At 40.7% G+C, this 24,136-nt stretch overlaps 1 protein-coding gene across 3 annotated transcripts in view; it reads right to left on the bottom strand.

Moving 5' to 3' along the window:
- Nucleotides 1-24,136, bottom strand: part of lsamp (limbic system associated membrane protein) — a 723,096-nt gene that overhangs the window by 278,253 nt on the left and 420,707 nt on the right. For 2 of the 3 annotated variants that reach the window (XM_061718948.1, XM_061718949.1), the window contains exon 1: nucleotides 20,160-20,633. In XM_061718948.1, the coding sequence (XP_061574932.1) occupies nucleotides 20,160-20,314 (155 nt within the window). In that variant the 5' untranslated portion in view covers nucleotides 20,315-20,633. Of the gene's footprint in view, nucleotides 1-20,159; nucleotides 20,634-24,136 lie in introns of those variants that run through there. The other variant, XM_061718950.1, reaches the window with a different exon arrangement.

Here is a 24,136-nt window from a genome sequence, read left to right as displayed (position 1 = left end):
TATGTCTCTGTTTCTTTACTTTTTGTTCAGCAACCCCATCCTGTTCAGAGACCAATGCTGTTTCACTGGTTGGTACCCGTTTGGGCAACTCTTCTGGTTCAGGTTCTCCCACTTTTGCAGCACCGACCTCAGACTGGTCACTTTTGTCAGTGAGCTCTACCATCTTACACTTCTCGGGTCCAGGCTCCGTTGGTGATGCTTTCTCTGTTTCTTGTGGAGAGACGTCTTCTGATTTGGAGACCAATTCCCTTTCATTGGCCCCCACCAGCTCAGAGACCCGCTCTGGTTCTGAAACTCCTATTTTTGCTGCCAACTCTTGTGAAACCATCAAGTCTGCTGTTGGAATAACATCTTCTGGTTGAGGGAGGTGTTCAATGACAAATGACAAGATTAGCATCCTCAGATTTTCCTGAATTTTTCTTCTTTCTGCGTCTTCGCTTCTTTGCTTTTTGCTCAGAAACCCCATCTTGTTTGGAAACCGATTGCGTGTCAGTGGTCTGTTTCATGCAACAATTCAGCAGTTAAACACACAAGGGAACAGATCAAAGTCATGCAATATGTGCCGTGTAAAATTTCAAATGCAATACACACCAACAAGAATGACATAAGTAGAGTGGAAAAGGGTTCAGCTCATCCAGGTTTTATATTCCCTGAAGATCACATTTAAGATGAAATCCAGAACAAAACCTTCTCCAAACCTGCTTATGGTTGCAGCATAGATTACTGCTGTTATCCAGCCAGATTAAAAGAAAACCACATTTGTCTTCCTGGAAATCCAGAGCCACAAAGTGATGCTCCTTTTTTTGGTAAAATAGAAACATATACAGTATACATCCATAAGGCTAATAACATTATCAAACTCAAAACTGAACAAGTTCAGAGATACCTGCGCACCTAAACCCTATCAATGACACCTGCACTCCCCAACAGTTCCCCGACGTTTCTGTTTCCAAAATTGTAGATACACCATAGGAACCTGTACCTTTAAGAATCTGAATGTGTTTATAGAATTTAAAATAATACCCTCAGAAGTTTTGATGTATCCAAACCTGGTATTTTCTAATGAAAGCAGATCAATCTAATTCTTTTAAATGTGTTAATTCTAATAAAATACCTCTGTATGTGTCAATGATGTTTAGCTGTATTCCGCAGTCTTAACTGCAGAAAATGGTTTAATTTAAAATGAGTTTAGCTGTATTTCCAAAACTTTAACTTATTTTGATTACATTGTCTAAGGGGCCTGTATCCAATTAGATTACGGGTTGAAATATTTGTTGCAAACCTAATTGTCTGCAATCATGTAATCCAATTCCATTTGGTGGTTCTGGTGCTTTTACTATAACTAATCACTGCATTTAAAACCTTTTAATCCATTAACTAAAATGTTGTTAACATGGCTGCCAGCGTTCAATTTCCTTCTATTTACTGTTTACTGGAAAAATAGAAAGACGAGTGCACCCTTTACTGAGAAGCCAACCTCTGCTCTGATTGGTCAACTCCAATAGTCTGTGTGGGGATGGCCCATCATTCCACAATGGCAGATGCTGAAATTCAAATTTGAAGACTGTGAGGGATACAGGTGAAGGAGGACCCAAATGCAGGAGACCAGGAGGCAGGAGTACAGAACGATGTCCTTTGTTTAAACAAAGGCGTTGTCTGCAAGATGCACTGCAAGATGACCCAAAAACCCCAAGACAAAGTGAGATGGAAGAAGACAAATGTGCACGAATAGGCACAGAAAATACAATTAAAAACTTGACAAGGCCTACAAAATGGAGAACAGTGATGGAGCAAGTCAGTGGAGGGAGAGTGAGGTGTTAGATCTCATTAGTATATGGGGAGAATGCAGGCAAAACCAGAAGGATCATACTGTTAGCACTCCATTTTTGTTTGTTTTAATTCTGTCATACTAAATAAACAGGTCTAGGGATTTCAATCAAAATCAGAGCCACACCATCAACATTTTGTTCCTACTCTTGAATGTGTGAGAATTTTCTATCTTCAGGCCCCATATATTGATGCCCAGTGTTGGGCAAGTTACATCCAAAATATAATACATTATATATTACTAGTTACTGTCATTTGAAAGTAATTAGTTACATTACAATATTACTATATCTGAATTGTAATGCGTTACACTACTTGTGTATTACTTTTGAGTTACTTTCAACAAAATAGCAAAAAAAGATAAATCTTGTCCCACTGGCAGATTTTTCTACTTATTTCAAGTGAAAATTTACTTGAAACAGGTGAAAATTGTCAAATAAGTTATTTTTCTGGTGTTATTTTTCTGGTGATGACTCTAAATGTTGAAATAGCAGTAAAACCACATTCATTGATGAAATGACATAAGGGATGGAAAGGAGGGATGGCAGTTTTACAGGGGGGATGATTGGACCGTTTTTATTTCAGGGGGGATGATTTGGACCGTTTTTATTTCAGGGATGATTTGGACCGTTTTTATTTCAGGGGGGATGATTTGGACTGTTTTTATTTCAGGGGGGGATGATTTGGACTGTTTTTATTTCAGGGGGGATGATTTGGACCGTTTTTATTTCAGGGGGGGATGATTTGGACTGTTTTTATTTCAGGGGGGATGATTTGGACCGTTTTTATTTCAGGGGGGGGTGATTTGGACCGTTTTAATTTCAGGGGGGGTGCCATCACATCACCCCTCATCCCCCCTCAACTCGAATACTGCTCACACGGAACTCAGAACTTCTTCATAAATAACTCCCAGAGAGAAAAAAAACACCAGCAAGCTAACAAACAAACCAATAAAGCTCTCAGAGTTAACAAAACGAACCAGCAATCAACAACTCGCAGCTGTTTTAACCTCTCCTCCTGATGGGCTGCAGGTGTGGTTTAAGGCTGATTTATGGTTCCGCGTTACACCAACGCAGGCCATACGCCGTGGGTTACGCGAACTACTGCGTACCCTACGGCGAAAGCTCTGCGTCGATTTAACGCGGAACCATAAATCCGCTCTCACAGCGCGACTGACTGTGAGCCCGGATCGTGCTCCTCGCCGCGCGCAGCTCCTCGCCGACTCCGCGCTCATATATATTTAATAAATGTATAAAGCCCATATATTAATAAAGCCTCACTTGGCCGAGCCCTAACGCTGAGACCATGGTAGATTTAAGTTACACGCGGACACGCCGCACTGTTGACTTTTCCCTGCCGGCTCTGCTCACGGAACAGTCCCCACACAAACAGTGTCCAGCGGCGCTACGTTCCGCCGCGCCGCGTTCCCAACGCTTTTTTCTGTTGTCGGGATGTCTCGCGGACGCGGTGTTGGTGAATTCTTTAAAAAACAACAGCTAAACGGGTTAAAATGCGTTGTAACGCGCGTTACTTAGATTGTAACGAGTAAAATATTACCGAAAATTTATTAGTAATGCGTTATATTACTGCGTTACAGCAAATAGTAATACATTACTGTAATTGCGTTACTTTTGTAACGCGTTACCCCCAACACTGTTGATGCCTGCCTCAATAATCGTTTAAGCCTTTTCAACTATAAGACACAGAAACTTAAAGAAAGCTTTTCTTATGTCAGATTTCAACACAATCATGCATTCTTGTTGGATAGGCATGAAGAGATAGCTAGCCTCAGTGATGCTGTCTTAAACAAGTTTCAATCATATTTGTCAAAAAGAACATAGAGAAGAGGTAATCCTTGATGATTTCTCTTCAGTCTTCCCACCAGTGTTGGCTGTTACCCAAGGGTCTATTGATCAAGTGGTTTTTTAAATGCTTTCATTAAGACTTGCTCTTGTGTAAGCACAATATCCGTTATCATTGTCGTGTATTAGATGACAGATCTACAGATCACTTCCCTATTAAAGAATAATAGAAATGCAACAGCAGCTATCGAGCTGTCTCTCACACACTGAGACTGCAAAAACGTCCTCCAGCTAAATTAAAATGAATCTTGAATAATCACGCACCCCTCCTAAGTACATATCCTCTCCATGGAGTTAAAGTCTTCAAATGCTAAACCAGCAGTCAGAGAGCTGGGGGGTATTGTGGGAAAGTGAATCCTCTGCAATGACTTTATGTGTTTTTGGTACTTGTAGAAGCCACAGTTTTATTAAGTTAATCTGAATTTCCCCATGGAAAGTACATTGAAAGTTTAAAAATGCTTTAAATAAAGAGTAATTATCAGAACCATTCAAAATAAATCAGTGCCGTAATATAATCACACATTTGCATGCTTGCAAATGGGCTATTGCAAGACGGGATGTGACGGCCCGTTCTGCTGATGGAGAGATGGTGCCTCCTGATTTGTTGTCTTTTCCCCCCTTTTTTATTCCTCTTAAACTGTGATTCTACGGAAACGCCATAACTTTTAGATCATCCATCAGACTTTGAAAGCTGTGACAGCTGTTTTGTTTTCACTGGATGAATATGCCAAAAGATAGAAGAAAACTTAAATGAGAAAAACAGCCACTGTTAAAATGCACTGTTCAGAGAGTATGGGCTTTCTCAAAGGCTTTGTAGTCGTGTTTCCATTACCCTTCAATTTGCGTAAAACCCAAATACTGAAAAAGAAAACGTCTCTAATTCAAAAAAACTCCTAAATATTACAAAAACCTTTTTACGCTTTCAGGATGTGGCTTTTCAGGCGATTCGATTTCGAGTTTATTGCAAAAGTGTAATGAAAATGCTTTTTGCACATTTCCTGTCAATGGATGTGACTTAGCCGGTCAATCTAAAATAATCAAAAACTAGTTTCCAGCTGTTTTTTCCCTCATTAATGTACTACTGCTATAACACTACTTAATCATTATGCATTTCTGCATTACATAAGGGCTTTGCCTCTGAATAATCATTTGAATGATCATCCGCTGCCTCCACCATCTGACTATTTTCACAACAGCAGGACCGGCAATCTCAATAATTTGTCAAAGACTAAATATGTTTTTGTCCATCCTCAGTCGAGAGTTTTGGGTTTTTTTTTCAAGAAACACTGACCTCCTGCAGCGCTACCTTCATCACAAAGTCAGTTTCAATTTTCTTTTGCAAAAAAGTGTAATAAACAACTTGTGATTTCATGTGCCGGTTCACCTTACAAAACATCTCATTAAAGACAATTTCAAAAGTAACCCATTATCAACAATAACTTTAGATATATCTTACATATCTTTTTTTCATCTCATTCTCAGAACCCTTTAATATAACAGAACCACTGTCTAACCCACTATCATGATATTGTAAATACCAACAAAACATATTTCTGCATTATTGTACCTGACTCTAAGATATGTAATGTTGAAATCAGAATCCCACCAGTTAAGTGTAGCCTACGACACTGGGAAGCACCTTTAATTATGTCTCAGATATGCATCGTTTGTTGTGATCCGAAAAAGAGTAAAAGTCATTTTTTTTCCCTTTAAATGTTTAAACTAGTCTGTGAGTTTTCTCCTCAAATGACTAAAACTCCTTTAGAATAGGTTAGCTTGCTTTAGCCAAACATATTTTAGCTAGCAAGGTTTATTTTGCTACCTGTGGAACATATAACCTGCTATATTAGGCCATAATAACTTGCATACATTAATGCTATGACAATCTGCTTTAGCCAGAATGTAGACTTCATGACAAGTAATCATGTGTGACCTCTGGTTAATGTGGGAATATAATGGGACTATAATCATAAACAATTATTGCAAAGCATAGAGCAGAGTGCAGACTTCTGCAGGGTAAAGCGAGGGCGCGAATATGTGTGCGCGGCATGAATAGGTGTGTGCAAAGTTCGAGTATCAGGGTGTGAGGAAGATTCAGAGTTCAAGTATCGGGGTGCAAGGAAGTTCAGCTGGTGAAAAGTGCAGCACACGCAAAAAAGTAAAGGGCACGTTTAGGGCACGCTAAGCTAAAGATGAACAACAGCCCATATTAGGAGGGTGGAGACCTGTCTGGACAGGAAAAGCAGAAGTGAGGTCAGACAGACAGTAGTGTGAAAAAGAGAAAATGCTTTGTAACTAATGAAACCACACTTGTGCTTATGTATGTTAAATGACCAATGTAAACACGTCTGTGCGCTTCAATAAATACAGCCTGCTTATAGCAGAGCGGCAGAGTTTCAGCAGATCGGAGACAGCTGGGCTCTCCCTTTGCAAAGGCGAACGAAAGAAAGCGTGTGCTGAGTGCTTATTTCCTAAACTGCTTGAACCTTCACTTGCAGACTTCAACATACCCCAACCTAAATTTAAACTTCTGATTCACAAATATACAGTAGCTTTTTATTATTTAAGTTTTTAAGTGACAATTGGGTCTGCAGGATTTTTTGGGTGGCATGTGTCAAAATAGCATTCATGTAAATGCCTGGATGAAGGTTTTCCCAGCAGAACATTGCACGGCAACAAGGTGAGCAGTGTTTTCGTACAGTGTTTTGTTGTGATGTTTTCAATGGGATCTTTTCAGTGGTTATTATAATTTAATGACTGATCACTGTGAATATGTATTGGCACAACCGCTTGGAAAACTAGTAATTCCAGACACCAGACACAGTGTTTGAGATTTACTGTGAAAACATGATGGATTACTGCCAATACAAGTGTGCAGATACAATGGATACAAAGCACAAGCAAGCGTGTTTAAGCCTGAAACTGGGTGTTTAAAGTGTGTAAGAGTCCAGGTTTGCTGTGAAATAGATACACTTTCCATGTGAGGTCGAAAAGAATTGTGGTAGCATATTAATCAAATAGTGAATTATAAATCCATGCAGTTGCACAGCAAAATGTGAAAAGCAAATAATTCCTAGATAAAAAATTACATATAATATCATTCTAAGATCATTAAAAATAACACTGTCAAGCCTCAGAAACGGGAGGTGTTCTTAATAGTAAGTATACTGTGATATGGATGACCTAAGGCCACCACAATAGATAAACAGTAACATATGAAGGTAAAAGTTAAGGAGCAAGATAAAAGTCAATAAGCGCTTACATACTGGCGTTCTATAATATCTACCTACAAGTGGGCCACATATTTTATTCCATTGGTCTTTACATACTGGCCCAAGCAAGAGAGAAAAATCATGCACACGTGTGTCCTGGCGTAGGAAACCGGGATTCTGGAAACAAAGTGTGACTCGACATTGTGTGCGTCTCACATTCATTGAGTTTGAGATGAATAAATAAATAATGAAAGTGTGCGTGTGTGTGCAGATCTGTGGAGAAGTTGACCGGAAAGATTAAGGTTAAAGTTACAGTGTAACTAGACAGATTCAGCTGCATGTGCAGCATCAGTACAATTATTTAAAGGGTTGCGTCTCCTCCGGCCAGAAGTGTCCGGGTCTTCCTCACCAGCCGGAAGTGTCCGGGTCTTCCTCACTAGCTGCTGTTTCATTTGTGAGCGTGTTTTAACCCTTTAGCGAAGTACAGCTCCTCTGTGCTTATGACTACAGTCAGCACATGTACAATATGATCAGAAAGTCAAATTTTACACTTTGTAATGTAATGGTGGGGATTACCCCTACATACAAGACCGGTCTTTTCTTTGTTACATCTTTATGTTTCCCTCGGGAGGTGGAAAAAAGATGTGATCAGATTTTACGCCTTTCTGGGAAGTGGCTCTTCCACACGGTTTTAGGGGAAATGTGCAAACAAAAGCCAGTATGTTAGGGTCTAATACAGTAAGTACAGGGTGTACACAAAAAAATTGTTTTGTAAAAATATAAGCTTCAGACTGCCATGAATGGTAATGCCTGTGCCACCTGACATACTATTATTATCTGATCTCACCGCTCTTTAAAAACATAGTTAGCAAAGCATGGTGCCAGGGTTTAGCATAATGATACATTTCTCTGAAACATGCATGTAATTTAAATAAAACCCCTCATTTTCTGATGATGTGCAGGCCACCTGGAGATTTCATAACAGCAGGTCAGTAAGCACATTTTTTTTGCTGACTTTGTAAGAAATAGTGGGTTGACAATGACTGTGCTCATTCAGGACGATACTTACAGCAGGCCTCTAATCTGCTTTAATGCCATGCGGATTTACAGCTGCAGGAACACCAGTCCTCGCAGCTCAAAGCCACATGTTTTCAGCTTTAATTTTAATTCACCCTGACTGATGGAAAGATTTAAATGTATTTAACCTGCTTCCACAGTTAGATCATCCCATTTAATTTATGGGCATCCATTTATTTTATTTCACAAACAGGATGCGTGAGAATAATAACAATAAACATTTCCATTCAAAGCTCTGCTGTGTTCCTTCAAGCTTTATTTGAGAGCTAAATTACAGCAACGTGGCTGATTGCAGTAAAAACTGAAACTTCCAGTAAGCTGTTGGTCCATTATCATGAGCACCATTTGTTGTAATTAATCACACCGGCAGACACAATTAATGACGCTAAACTTTTGAAAGTGAGCCCCATTATAATGACAAAGCTTAGGTTAACAGGTAATGTAATCCTCCACTTAAGACAAAAATACATTCTTGTTGCTCAATACTGCACTGCACAGGACATTAAACATTAGACAGATAATAACCATCTGAAAGATGTCCTTTGAGACGGTTCCAGATTTTAATAATAAAAGGTAATGCATCTCTGACAATTTAACGTTTACTGAGGATGGTAAGAATATTTTCCCACTTTACTCTGAGTGACATGTTTCAGTCAAAATATCTCGGGCATACAGCATAAAAGCTCAATTTTACAGTTCTGTTCAAGGCGGGTTTAAGGGGGCGGAGTTTGTACCTTATCCCCCTTCTTTGGGGAGTAACTTTTCTTTCTAATCAGCACAGCTTTCAACTATCCACTGCAGAGATAAAGCAAATGCGGCAAGATTTGAAAATAGGAGGAGATTAAAAAATAGATGATAGATCTGCTCTGATCTGGGACTGTGATGTCACAGTATCCTGCAAAAAGTAGACAGTTTGTTTACTGACATTTCAGACTCGGGTGACAACAAAGTGTCAAGGCGGTGTAATGTAGGTTGTGTACGTTGTCCTTAAAAACATACAAAAAGGCGTATGTCTCCATTAAGTATACGCTTTAGTCCGGTTTGCTCAACAAAACTGAGGCAGAGAGCAGAACAGCATGGGAGTGGCTCTCAGGGAGAAGCACTGATTTAATATTCAGAAGTATCAAAAGGAAAAAAATAGAATTCAGTTCTGAATCCAATGTTGGGTATTTTCCAAAAACATGTTGAAAGTAAATAATGAAGACCTTAGAGTGTTGTGGGGGGGGGGAGCAAACATCAAACCAGATTCTGAAAGTGGCTGTGAGTCTTTGAAATATGTCCAAACAGCCCTGCTGAACTGGAGTGGACTCCGAGCTTCTGATGAGAGCGTCAGAGCTCAAAGTCTTCATTCTCACTCTGCGGGCCATTATTCAGATCCTACTGGCCAACATGAAAGCCTTGTGATGACTCAGAGTCATAAGTCAAAAAGACTTAAGAAAACTGTGCAGAAATGGAGACATTTGGACAAAAACAAAGTGTTGCCCCCTCAGCTTTGCTCTGTCCCAAACCAAAATGGGGACAACACCATAATGACCCCGACGAGCTGCCACTCAGTTCTCCCACTGTATAATCATGAGTGAAAATGAAATTGATTTGGAAATCCTATGTCAGCCCGGGCTGGAATAGAAGGGATTATTGAGCTGATTAATACCGTGACCATCCCCCACACTAATTCCTTACTGTTTTTCACTTTTCATGCTGTGTGTGTCTCTCTTTAGCAGAAAGCGCTCTTTCATCATATTTTTGTTCTCTAACATCCTCGTGAACTTTATGTTTAAAGTCTAAATCTAATTAAAAATCAAAGCTGGCTAAATGCTGGCATGCAGAGACGAGGGAGAGGAGGTTGTAGCTCACTGAAGAGATGGATGGAGACTACGATCACCACAGAGGCTTCATATCATGTGGCACTGTTTGTCCCTGCACAGAAATCAAGGAATTGTTTTGTTTTTCGTCATTTTTCCTCCATCCTTCTGGACTACAACCCCAACTGCAAGCAATGTCACAGATCTTCATCAAAGCAGACAACTGTGGGACAATGACAAGGAGCATGAGCAACCAAAATTGTAAAATTAGAAGATGCAGGACAACATTTGGTCAGTCATCCCTTTCAGTGCCGGGTACACACCTATGGAATTCTTTACCACCAGAAATAAAATCCCAAACAGAATTAAGGATGTTTAGTGCCAAAGCTAAACATTGGCTTAAGCAGCAGCAGAAATGCGAACATTAACTTCTCTCAAGTCACTGTCAGTACAGTATTTTACTAATGTTTAATGTATTTAACTTGTGCAATTTTTAATCTAAATTTTGGAGCTGTGTTTATTTGTTTATGATATCTGTTCACTGCATTATTCACTGTATTTGTATTATTGTATTTTGTATTCAGTATCTTTTATCCTTCTTTTGCCTGACCAGGGACAAAGACTGCAAATTAGCTGAAGCTAGACGTCTTGTATGCATCACATTTTTCATTCTTTGTGACAATGTTGTATGTATCGTCCCTGTTAAATAAACATTAAAATAAAATAAAACTGTATCACCAAAGTTTTACTTCTCCAAAGCCGTGTCTTTGAAGATGAATACATGTACCTGTACATGATTTAATATGAAAGTCATGTGATTAACAGGTCAAATTACAGAAACTCTGGTGGAATTCTGTGCTATACTTGTAAAGGAAAATATATATATTTTTTTCATTTCCATTTACTCTCTGCTAGAGATAAGCGCTATGACTATGGGTTAGCTCAGGTGAAGATTCATAAATCTGGGTAAAACTCCGAGAGGAGTGACATCAGCTGCAACTGTGACGCTTGCTTGTAATTTGTTATTAGTGCTTATCAGCAGTCTTTCCTCACAAATTTTCTTTTTAAACCTATTTTTTCTCTCTCAGCTATTAAAGTTCAGCAAATTCGTATTTTCTTGCAAGCATTTATGCTAAGATATAACAATGATAGTGGGCAGCTCAGAAAATGTTAGTTTTCCAATTATTTGCTTCTAAAAGGTTGTCTAACAAGCCACTGAATCATGGGCAAAACTGATGCCGAGTGCACACAAGAAAACTTTTTAAAAGACTGAAGTACGGTGAAGTAAGGTGAGCAATGCCCAGGACTGACTTACGTAGGAGCACTGGTTGATAAATGGGAAAAAGAATTGGGATAAAAAAAAAGGCATGAATCCTTCTCACATCTAAAGCCATAGTTTTAAAGGTCTTGAGGGTCAGTATTTACATGGCTACAATCGTCTTTATTCTCTCCAGTCATTGGTTGTTAACACTAATTGCATCATGGAACAAACCACCTTGAAAGAGTCAAGACTAAGCTCCGTGATAATAAAAAACATGTTTGATTTTGTGGTCTGATTTTTAATCTAGTGACTGAAATTGAGTAAAGCCTCACGATGATTGTACGACTGTGGAAATTTGATTTCAACCTTTACATTAATGAAGTAAAAGCTAAACATCTAAGCTTAACATCAGTTTTTCACCCACTGCTTCTATATTTTGTCTTCATTTCTGTCCAGTAAATAATACATGGCGTAATATGTAATCCGCAGTTGTATTTCGATGATGCTAAAAAGATATTTTTTTATAATGTATATATATAAATAAAATAGAAGTAAAGCTATTATTTAAAATTGAAAATATATGCTCTCAAACCTACAACAAAAAATGAAACTACACAACTCAGGGTGTGACTTTTGTCCCCTCAGAATAGTAATGAATAGCACTGCAAAAGAATACTACTAGCTATTTGTCATGAGCAACATTACTGTGTTTACTTCAACTATTTCCATGACGACTACAGCAATGTTAGCAGCTACTACTCACTAAGTAGTTGATACTATTGAAGAAATAGCCCTGCAGGTTGAGTTTAAATAACTGTTGTGCCATTGTGGTGCACTAGATTGCAAAAGTCTTTGAGGTCGACTGCCTTCGTCTCGTCATCATTACGTTTCAAGTGGTGCCACAGAGTTGAGGTGTTAGGCATGTTGAGTTTGTTTAAACCACCAAAGCGAAGAATTATAATTTCCTTATTCTAACAGTGCAATAAGACTGGAGTATCACACCGAGTAGCAGGACTGTAAGTGCTCTTACACTTACAAGTTGTTGTGATAGGCCAGCTGGTCCAAAAGCATTGCATTTATTCGTGCATGTGCTACAGTGTCCTTTAATATCTAATTTGAATATACTGTACAAAAAGAATGTGAATAGCGGAACTATAATGCTGGTCTTAGAGACTCTGTAATAGGCGCCACCTCCAAAGATGGGACAACTATTCACTGTGTTCTTTTCATAAGAATTGCAGCTAGTCCGGGCAGAAACATGGCAGAATGGCAGAAACACGGTATATGATCAGCTTTCATCAGAGTGGAATCTGCTGGGACACGCAGCTAATGTGCTGCATCTGGAAACTCTCCTTTTGTTGTTGGTGAAGTGCAGCTCTTTGGTGTGTGGCAAATGTCCACATCAGCACTCATAGACTGTGAGAGTTCAATAGGTCGGGCTTTGAAAATGTAAAATGACTGCCTTCTCAGACGTGAATTGTTTTGACGTTGACACTAAGATTTCTGTCAGGTCAGCGCCTCAAACAGGTTTCACGTGTCTAGCTTTAAATTAAAGGCAGATTTCTGCAGTTAGTTACGACAAAGATCTTTTGGGACAATGCACAAGTGCAGAAGCGTCCTCTGAACGTAAAAACCAGGCAAAGTTTGCAGTTAAAGCACAGAAAATTGACCCAGAGAAGTGCAAACAGTGAGATTGTGTCATCAATGATTTAATAAGCAATTGTCAATTATTAGGGTTTCTCCTGACATTGCAAGCTTCCCCTTCAGGCCTTTGCAGATGCACACTCTAAATAAAGCAATTAAAAGGTGATACTGCAGTGCAGAAATGACAAAAGAAATGTGAAGATACATTTTTTGACCTCTTTGCAGATAGTTAGTCTCTTCTGTGATGCGCAAGAATTTGATTTCACTTCCTGGCGTCATTCTTATAAAAAAAAAAAGAAAACACACACAAGTTGGTTCTGAAATCTGGGCTGTTTTTCCGTGACCTAAATCTTATGAACATGGCTGTTGGGATACAGGCCTTGATTTAACTTGCTGGGACCTGTGTTTGTGCTTTCCAGGGGCAAATGTCACATCAAGCAGAAACAATGTTTTCTGAAAAGCCCAGTTTTACAGCAAGATGGGAGCTTGGGGACGAATGAAAGACCCCGATAAATTTGGTAAACTCTGAACTCACTACAGAGCCATGAGATAATTAACATAGTGGAAAACTAAGGATGCTGCATACTTACTCACACATACACTGTAATGCTTATTACACAGGAAGCATGCAGGATCCTTCAGAGCTACGTTAAAAGAAAAAAAACACAAAAATGGCTTAACCTCATGACTGACCTAGATAATCTATAGCTGACTTCACAGTGAAAGAATGAAATTGTTTATTAGAGCAGGACCATACCAACTCAGTAACCTTTAAAAGAACAATATCATTTCAATTAACTCCAGGATAACATGATTAGAAAATAACTGAAAGGTTAAAAGCTAAGAAGCGTTTAAAGCTGGTTTTCTGCATCAATTTGGCATAAAACTTAAATCTGATCTTTGCTACAATTACAATAAAAAAAAAAACCCAATCATAATTTTTCTCATCTTTTATCAGACACACTAATTAAAGTTTTATAGAGCTGGAGTAAAAAAGGTAAGTTAACTTGTGGGAGTTAATAACTGGTCAAACCTCCTTTGGCAGTAATGACCTCAGGTAATCACTTTTGATAGCTCTGAATGAGACCTGCACAATTTCTTTGTCTGATGTCATTTTGTGGTGGATTTTGTGGTGGATTTACTCTGATGGTTAAAGTCATTGTCCTGCAAGATCAGCCAACTTTTACTAAGCTGCAGCTGATAGACAGGGCTTGGGGCTGGTGGGGATGTGTTATGTCATAAAATACACAACACTGGATTATTTATTTAACAAATATGCACATGCATCATAAACATTCACACACAAGGCTCACGCCCAGCTTCCAAGCATCTGAGCCCAGATTGTTCTCTTTAAGCAGGTAACATTTCATGTTTCATTGCCTTCCAATGCAAATGCTTCTGGCATGTTTTCCTAATAATGCCCTCATCACTGTGTATGAGCCAGCAGAATGTCTTCAACCACTGATGGTCAAAGCCACTTGGTCTGTGTTTTTGTTATATCTGGAAAGATGAGTGCGATGTTAAACTCACGTTACCTAAACTTCAGCTTTAAAGCACTAATATTTCTTAAACTACCCTCGCCTTGACTCTTCACCCTGACTCTGAGGGTCGCTCCCGCTACGAGTCGCTCCTGCGCAGGTATCTTATGACCGTATCCTGATAAATTGAACATATTTGTTAAGTAACATGATTTAATCTTCTCCTTATTAGATTAATTATGTCTGCTCTCTGCAGTATTTAACCTTCTGTCGCACTTTTCCTCCTCAGAAACTCGTAGGCAATCTTAAACATTTCTGTAAAAAGAACACCTATGGGATGTACCGTTAATTCAGGGAAACATTGAAAAGCTGTGTGTGTTTGGATGTAAACTGGATTAGACCTCATTAATCTGTTTTAACTGCTCTCAAAGTCAAAAGCCACAAAGTCAGGGCGCTGTCAGATGCACTCATCAAGCAGGTGAACCCTCAGACCATATTATCATGAACTCTGCATTCGTCTTCTTTAGGTCGATTTGCCTGATGCACGGAATGCAACATAGTTCCACTACCTCGTCACGGTGGAGGAGACCTGTTTTTTATTCATAGAAAAAAAATACTTTTTGGGTCTTGGAAGGCCAAGGCAGCACTAAATTTGGCTGACACAACCCCCACCCATATTTATATGAAGAAAACCCCTGGAATTTATTTTCCCCTCGATGATGGGCAGGTGGTCCAGGCTGTGATGGAGGGGAAAAAGACAGTATGTTTTGATGTCAGTAAGGTGTGCGCTTTTAGCAGCAAAGATAGTGCTGAGGATCCTCTGTTCAACAATTCAACATTTGTTTTATCCGGCTACAAACTGTTATCCTTTCCAAGATGCTCTTCGTCAAACTGACTGATGGTGACCAAACACCAAGCATCTAAGTTCCAGGTTGAGTCCCATGCTAAACAAGATTCATTGCAGTTCCTCGAATGGCTCCAAAAGCCGGCTGCAAAAAGCGAGTCAATCTCTATTGACTCCCATGTTAAAATATCCAACTTTTAATTTCTAATATGATTGATTAACAGTTAGTCCAGCCAATGGCTAGACATTATCACTTCCTCCTTTGTAATAGTCCTGTTAAAGTGCTTAACGAATCAACCAGCCATTCTTTATTACCCCAGCGTCGGCCCAGCGCAACAATCATTTTTGATTTCACCATTCATCACAACATGTTACACCGTGCAATATAAATGTCTGACTGCAGATATTTCAGCAGGGTTCAGCTAAAGAAGCTGGGAACAAAGCTAACTTTGATTGACATGCAGTGGGCGTGCTCCCGTTGGCTTGCTGAATACAACCTGTACGAAGAGAAACGGGCTTCAAAACCAATTTTCCGAAACCAAGGGGTCACGTGACCGAATGCTTCGTCCATTTTTGCCTCCAGCCCATGATGGTGACTGATGTTTTCTAATTCCAGTGATGTCTTCAAGCCTTTAGCCGTTACCCTTGTTAACCACAGTACTAAACGGTCTCTACTTATAGACTATTTGTCCAACCGTGTTCTAGGAGATGCCTGAACACTGTGGTAAAATTAAAGATGTGATAAAGTTAATTGGACACCAGGTTTTCAAACTGTTGACTCCAATTAGATTTTCTTTATGTAAAAGTCAATGAATTCCCCTAACTTTTCCTCCAGCGGTGTTAATGTTTTTTGGGTGTGTTCAGTAAAGATACAGGAAACTTTTTTGTGTGTTATCAGCATAAGCACCTGTCTTTGGTCTATTAATGTGACTATGTGAGTTAAATATCAAGGCACATTTAACAACAGAAAACCAGCTAACTTCAAGGGGTTCACATACTTTTATTGCCACAATATCTCGTAAGATAGTAAACAGGCCAGTGAAAATCAAAGAATGTTTCTTCTTTCGTCCACTCGTGGCACTGGCAGTGGGTGGTATATCTATCAGTATTTACCACGTATTCTCTTTTGATGGAATCTGAGACAGTATGAGAATCTGAGAACAAAGTGTGACATCATGCTGAGGTGACAGCATGTCAGCGTTTCAAAGGTCTGGCATGTATTCGTCTGAATCTTGGAACTCAAATGGTCTTTCAATACCTCCATAGTCAGTCTCTGATGCATCTTATTTTGTACATACACTATCTAGAGAAAAATGGCAAAATAAGTTGCTAAATATTCTTATTATTACAGTTAATCTGCCTCTGTCACATGGGTTTTTTAATGAGTCACAATGGTGCTTTGATGCTGAAAGTTTCAAGCGTGAAGAAACTTGGCTTTATGTATGCAGCATGACACAGTTCTTGCCTCCTGGTAAAAATAAATGTCCCTCCTCATTTGAGTTGCTAGGGCTGCTACTGTTCATTCTGTCACAATGGTTGTATGGCCACATACTGTTTCTTTACTTCTGCATCTCTCCTTTTGTGCAGTGAATGCCACGACAGCAGCCATAGGCTCCACTGAGAAAGCAGACCTTATTAGACCTCCCGGTCACCAATATCCCTGCAGCCTTCACAGAAGCAAGCTCACAGAATCAGACATAGCGTGTAGCTCGACAAATTACCAGCCGTCGGCCTCCCATGACTACTAAAACTTATTGTGTTTTAGACTTTACGGTTTTCTTTAGTATCCGTCTCCCTTCCTCTGTGTCCAATTTGTCAGGTAGAAACTGGGTGTAAAGAATTATTGTGTTTTTCAACGGAGCCACGGGGGTCTGAGTTGCAGTTTATCACTGCCTCGCTAGAAATAAATGAGAATGATCATCAGTCCCAATGAGATACACTGCAAACATTACATTTATGATAGCATGGGCTATGTGGTTACCACAAAGGGGTAGTCGAAAACTGCTCATCAGGGACAGTTTTGAAACTGTGAACTTTGGTTATTGGCACTGTGGCATCACAGATAGAAATCCTGGAGCAAATCCTGCTGGGGTCTTTCTAAATGGAGTTTGCATGTTTTCCCTGTGCAACATCCTCCCAGAGTTTAACAAAAAAAACACAACAACATAACATGCACATTAAGCTGATCGGTGGCTCCAATACTACATTCACACTGCAATTCATACTGTCCATTTCTAATATAATCCTGATCTGATTTGACTGCTCACACTCACAACGACCAGTGTCACGCATGAGACTCTCATGCAATGCTCTCTGAAACAGCCTGAGTATGCATTAGGTACATGATTGCATAAGTTATTTCTAACAACAACATAAAAACATCATAAATGTGAGAGAATATTGAAGAAGGAGAGATGATTGAGCCAGAATAGAAATGGTTCAGAATGACTGCAGCTGTAATTGGTGATATTTAGCTCCAGAAGACAGGAAAGCTTTGCCCAGCTATAAGTTAAAAGATCAAGAGGGAGAAGATTGATTTTTGCCTGCCAAGTTGTGCATGCCTGCTGACTTTTAGAAATCCAACCCTTCCCCCATTCACATGTGCACAGGGGAAACTAAAACTAACACTCATTGAAATGTCATTGCATGAATGTAAGGCGCTTGTCCAACTGCCAGAAAGGTTCTGCCTCCATTCTCATTAAGAGCTCTATATGTTTATGAGATCTATAGACATCGGATCATTTGTCATAACAACTGAGCCCAACCCCTGGACAGGATGATGAAGGCGATGCTCAGTACATGCATGTAGCCAAGGGATTACACAGAAAAGAGGTGATGTGAGGGTGATTGTACTCAGCATGTGGATAAACATCAGCTTTATTGAGTGTAAATGAACAATTTATTTTTAGCGATCTAAAATGCCACCACATCTTTATGTCTTTCCAACGCTTATTCTTTTTCTATGGTATACTGAGGGAATGCTCGCGTTACCTGAGCTTTAACGGCTGTTTTACGCATGTTGTTGTCTTGTACAGCTTCCAATGCCACACACACTTCTCCCCCTCAGCTGTCACTTTTTGGACAGTGGTTTGCATTATGCCATTATGCCATCTTGAACACAAAACACTTCCTAACAACTGAAGAAAGTGTTTCTTTTAGGGATAAACTTTTTTTTTTTTTTTTTTAACAGCACACGCTCCTTTGATGGAGACTTGTCGAGGCATCGCAGAGGTAAAGAAGCTATGAAAGAAGAGGCAGTGCCATGCCATTATTGTGAAATCATAGTGAAAATTCATTTTTAAGCGAAATCCTAAGCTATTATTTTCAAACAATTGATACAACTGATATAACGCCCAGCACTAGCACATACTGAGGTAACACAATTTGGACCTGGAGTTTTAGGCATCAACACAATCTGAACATTTCCGATAAAGGTTATACTTGAGTCATTTAAGTCATATGAGATACGGGTCATAGCACATTGAAATGGAAGCAGTTCCCTAAAAGCAGGTAGTGTGAACATGGCTACATTACCTTGAGGAACGAGTGTGAGTGTGTGTGGATTACTTGTCTCTGTGTGGCTCTGCACTGGACTTGTGACCTGCAAGGGTGTATACCATCTTTCACCCAGCTAGGACAGCCTTCAGTAACCCTTCAGTATGGACAAAGCCTTCAGTACAGACGGTTGGTGGATGGATTGAGTTTGGGTTTATTCTCAGGAGGACAGCCTTATTTGCCTGGGAGAGAACGTACGCCTCTTCCTTTCACAGAAACACACTAACTGGGTGACTATGTAGTTGAATTTAGCAAATCAACAGTCAATTACATTTGGAAGGTTAAACACATTGCTGCTACACCATCAGTAACTGAGCAAATCAAGTAATTTGATCACCAGAGCTAAATGGATGGCACCTGTTTGCAAGTAGGAATCCATTACACTGATTATTTTCTTGTGCATCTCTAGGGGGTTCTCTATTTGTAAAAGGACGGGTGCATGTGAGAAAACCTGCCTCCAGGGGATGTCCTTTTTTGCTCCCATTTGTATTCAGGCTTTCTGATGGGCTGTGTTAAAGGTTTTTTTCACATAATTGCATTTTACATTCTCACACTCATTAAGCAGCACTGAGGGATGCACCGTAAATGCAACCTGTAAATGAACAGACTGAGGAAAATCAATGCCATTGAGTGTTTTTGTGTGCAGCCTATTATGCCTCTGGATTTGCCTATATTACAGTGCATCCAATTTTAGAAGTGGTGGATGTGGTGGGGAGGATGGGAGAGGCAAAGCCCTTGTTTATAGGGGATATCACGTGGTCGGTGACATCTGCCCAGCAGCATCACAGAACCACAAACGATGACAGCTTGGACTGTCTGAGAGGTGATTAAGTGGACTGTGATGCTATTATAGACACAAAAACTGAGGCAAACCAAATTAGATTTTGCAAGAATCTAGCTTCAATTAACGTTGCAGCAAAGAATCAAAGCGAAGCTTTTGAACATAGTTCACCTTCATGCCCCCCAGGGACGCGCACTTTATCTCTGCCACGCGTCTCTCGGGTGCTGCGAAGTTCTCTGCGCAGATCTCCCCGCATCATCCTCTTGTTTGTGTCTAAATCTGCCACAATCTATCACCTTTGCAAGTCAAAAAGCATCCCCTGACAGCGTGACGCATTTTAGCCTGATCAAGAGGCGGATTTAAGTTGGAAATGAAAGCGATTCTGTGGCAGCTGCTGCAGTGACCTGCGCGTCGCAGGATAGGGGGTTTCACAACATCTTCCCCACATTTAAATCACTCCCAAATGTAGGGCCACATTAGGCTCTTAGACCAGAGGAGAACTAACAATAATATTAATAATAATAATAATAATAATAATTAATTACTGCAAATCCCAGGGGCATCGCTGATGCATCATGGAGATTAACACTTTGAAGACTGAATTGTGTCATAAAAGTTATAAACAGATGAAATCCCAATATTTTTTTCCCCTTTTTATTCACTTTTTTCAAGCCTAATCGTGTAGGAAAATAAAAAAAAAGTAAGCATACAAATGGTCCTCAGTTTTGCCGAAGATGGGAGAGGATGCTGCCGGGTGCAGACGGGGGGAGAAGTTGGAAGATGCGTCTTACCAAATCAAATCAAATCAAACTTTACCTTATGATGGCCGTGTCTCCCTGGCGGATGGTGATGTTGTCGGTGGCCCGCTGCATGTCCACGCTCCGGACGGGGAATCCTGTGGGGATAAGACACAGCAGTCTGAAAAAAGAAGCCTGCAACTGCCTCCAACACGATTTGCGTCCGACTTGCATCTTCGAGCAAGGATTGGAAAGTGCGCTTTTCAGCAGCGGTATATCCAAGAGAGAAAAAAAAAGGGGGGGAGAGAAACCAAGTCGAGTAGTCCAGACTTCTGTCACTGTGTTTAAATCCAGAGAACTCCCCAGGTGGATGGATTCCCGAAATAGTTTGGAGGGGAGAAAGAAAAAAGTGCGTGGTTCTCGCTCCAGTCCACTGGTGCGTAACGCTCCCTGCGTAAAGGGACGGCACAGCCAGAACAGACACAGAGAGATGGGCTCCAGTTCAGATTCTGGGAAAAACAACTCCCTACTACCACCTCCTCATCCTCCCCGTTTCCAGCGCTCTCTCCCTCTCTCTCTCCCTCTCTCCCTCTCTCTCTCTCTCTCTCATGTTAGTCGTCTGACTGTGAAGCTCCTCTTATTGGTTGTCAGGACAACAGCACCACCTGAGGTCCCTGTCAGTGAGACACAGCCGAGGCACAGCAAGAACTGGAAATACATTTTTAAGTAAAAAAAAATATAAATAAATATAATGAGGTAACAATTATTAGGTGAAGCTAAATCACGTCTCTTGAATATTTTGGTCACAAAACACAAACAACAAGATACATATGGTAAATAAATAAAAAACAACAACAACAAAACAAACTCCCACATCGAACATCCTGAACAAGACTGTTTGTTTTTTCCCTTTCTTGAAAATGAGTCATGCAAAAATTGTCATGTTTTTGAGTAAATGTCACAGTTTTGGTGTTTAGGTTCCTGTTTTCTTTTGAAACCCCATGTCCTTGTGTTTAACTTTTGTCTTGACTTCCCTTGTTCCAATCTGCCCTGATCGTGTGCACCTGTGTCTCGTTATCCTGATCGTCTGCACCTGTGTCTCGTCAAGCCTTCTGTGTATATCTGGTCTTGTCTTTCCCTCGCTCCCTGCTTGTCCCTACTGTGTCTCTCCCCCATGTTTCAGGTCAGGTTTTTGGCTTAAAGGGGACATATTATGGCATTTAATGTATATTTTACACAGGCTTTGAATGTCTTAAAAACAATCTAAAGCTTGTTTTTTCTACATAAATCAGAAATCCAGCCTGTGGGCCCTGTCACTAGTTTTACCGCTTCTAACCCCTTTTTCTGTGCCTCATTCTTAGGGAAGGGGGGGGTATGATAATGAGGCTCTGTGCTGATTGGCTCCCTGAATGACGTGTAGCAGGGAAGGAGCATAAACCTTGCTCCGCCAGAGCAGCCCGAGCCTGTAAATTATCACAACACTGAATTTTCACAAATGGCAACTTTATTGTTAAAAAAATAAAATATGAGTTGTATATAAATAACATTTATGCCCTATTTCAGCCGGATCTGCCCGGCGGATGCTGAACGCTGGGGCGCATCGCCCGTTACCGGTGATCAAACCGACAGATTTCGCTGAAAATCTCGGAGGGTGAAGCTGGTCCAGCCTGGGACGTACCCCAGAAATCCCTGCTCCCAAAGCGGCTGGGAACCTGGACAATTTAGTCGGACGGACCCCGCTTTGGAAACCAGGAAGTAGGCTGGAGCAGCGCGCATCACCGCGGCTTCAACCGGGGAATCTGACCGTTTCCGACCGGCCGGGACCGCAGGAACCCACCTGGACTGGTAGCAGGGACTCCCGGGGACCGACCAGCGGAATTTCAGCCGGATCTGCCCGGCGGATGCTGCGCGACGGGCGCTGCAACCCCACGGCGGGCGCACAGATCGGCTCCGGGGCAAATCCTATGCGCATCGCCCGTTACCGGGGATCAAACCGACAGATTTGGCTGAAAATCTCGGAGGGTGAAGCTGGTCCAGCCTGGGACGGACCCCCGAGGACCCAGCTCCCAAACCACCCGGGAACCTGGATGATTTAACCCGGATCCGCGGCGCCATCCGACTGGCTGAAGGTAGCACCGCTCCAGCCGGCGTAGCTGGCTGGTTGTGGGCGTGGTTTCAGCAGCGGAGGCTGAACCTATGGAAATGAGCGCCTATGGTGACGTCACCATAGGCGCAGATTCAGAATGGCTCAAAAAAAGGTCACGTGACACTGGAAGACTCAGTCAGGCAGGGGGAGCAGACCCTGCAGAATTCCATGGTATTTTGTCTCCCCTGTGCTGGCAGGGTGAGGGGAGACCACTTTATATATGTTAAAACAAGAAAAAACATGTTTTTCATAATAGGTCCCCTTTAAGTCATGTTCATGTTCTGTTTCTTATAATCCTGCTTAGCAGTGCTTTTTGTTTGTTTAAGTTTGAAATAAACACGTTTTTTCGGAACTCCTGCATCTGGGTCCTATCCTCCACATCCCTGACAAAAACAGACTTTTTCACTGGGGATCACCAGAATCTCATCACCATCATCATCATCATCATCACCACCACCTTCACTCTTCAAAGTGTCACATGGAACCAACAGGAAAAAAGAAAAACACATTTTGGGGAAAAAAAGTGTGAAGAGATGTACAACTTGTTTGAATATGCTTCAAACTACAAAAACTTTTTTAATACAAATTTCTGAGTGTTCAGTCAGATTCTTCAATTGAAAACCCACTGAAGTCATAATCCAGTATGGCTACCAGTAGCATCAATGACAAACTATCACCTAATTGAACCATTTATAGCAGTTCCACCTTATTCCAATCACATCAAGTCAGATGTACAGATAAGACTACTTTTATTAGTATTTGTTTGTGACTAACACTACATTTATCATAGGCCATACTGGCCTATAGATGCAGAAAATGAAGTGGAAAAGAGATGAGGAAAAAAAGACAAATGTGCACTATTGACCATGAGCTGAACGTACTCACCTGCATGCACCTCTTGTCATTTTTATGGCTGCCATGCAGTTATAGCCTTGTGGTTAGTGTATCCACCTTTATCATACATAAGGACACAAAGTTGGAAATAGTGTTCCTTCCACTTTCACTAAAATGTTAATGCAGAATTTCATTAATGCTTCATCTTAACCGGCCTTCATCTATTGCACATTTGTAGATATTTTTATGATGTAAATCATTGAAAGGAGCATTCATAGTTTTAGACCAGTCTTAAGAGAAAACATTTAGCAGCTAGGCTGGCTCACTGGTCCGAAAACTCTAAACCCTCACACCCTACTACCTATAGCAAAGGATGTCTCTTCCAAACATGAGCCCTGGCTGCAGTTTTTCACCCACATTTCGCCTTGAATGAGAACTCTACCTCGAGGCCAGTGTGGCTGTTTGAACTATAGATGTAAAGATGACCTGGTCTAAACTTGCATTTTCTCTGGGCCTTTGGGACACATTTGGCCCTCAGAGCACTTGTTGTAACCCATGTAATATTAGACATGTGACATGTGTCCCACATCTGGCCCATATAACACATGGTGATGGAGGAACTGGGCCATAACTGCCAAAAGTAGCTTTGATTAGGCCCAAATCGCTTTTTTCTGACTATCAAGGCTTAAATGCCGTTGCCTGGGCTACCCTTGGTCTCAGCTAGCTTGAAGAATAGTAATTGCCTTTCCCACTGTCAGGGTTATAACCCTGCTCTGCTGCCCAATTGACCTGCCGGAGATCTCCGGTCATGGCGGAAAGTACACACGTTGTATTTCTTTAATCAGGTGCAATATCCGCAATGTGTTGACCACAAATGATTAACAAATCTTTCGGGTGAACAAAGTGAACTGAATCACTTCCTGAAATAATCCTTTCACTTCACAGATGAACTGAGCTGAGCTGTGAATGAGACTGAATGAACGTGATTGTTTTTCTGCAAACAAATGGCTGATGAATCAGTGCCCCCATGTCTCCCGTCCTAATGGCTAATTTAGTACCAGGTCATAAGACCCAAC

This window comes from Cololabis saira, chromosome 4 (assembly GCF_033807715.1).
Source record: "Cololabis saira isolate AMF1-May2022 chromosome 4, fColSai1.1, whole genome shotgun sequence".
In the NCBI taxonomy this organism is placed as follows: domain Eukaryota; kingdom Metazoa; phylum Chordata; class Actinopteri; order Beloniformes; family Belonidae; genus Cololabis; species Cololabis saira.
Note: the sequence above shows the minus strand (reverse complement) of the source record. Positions and strands in the feature narration are given on the sequence as shown.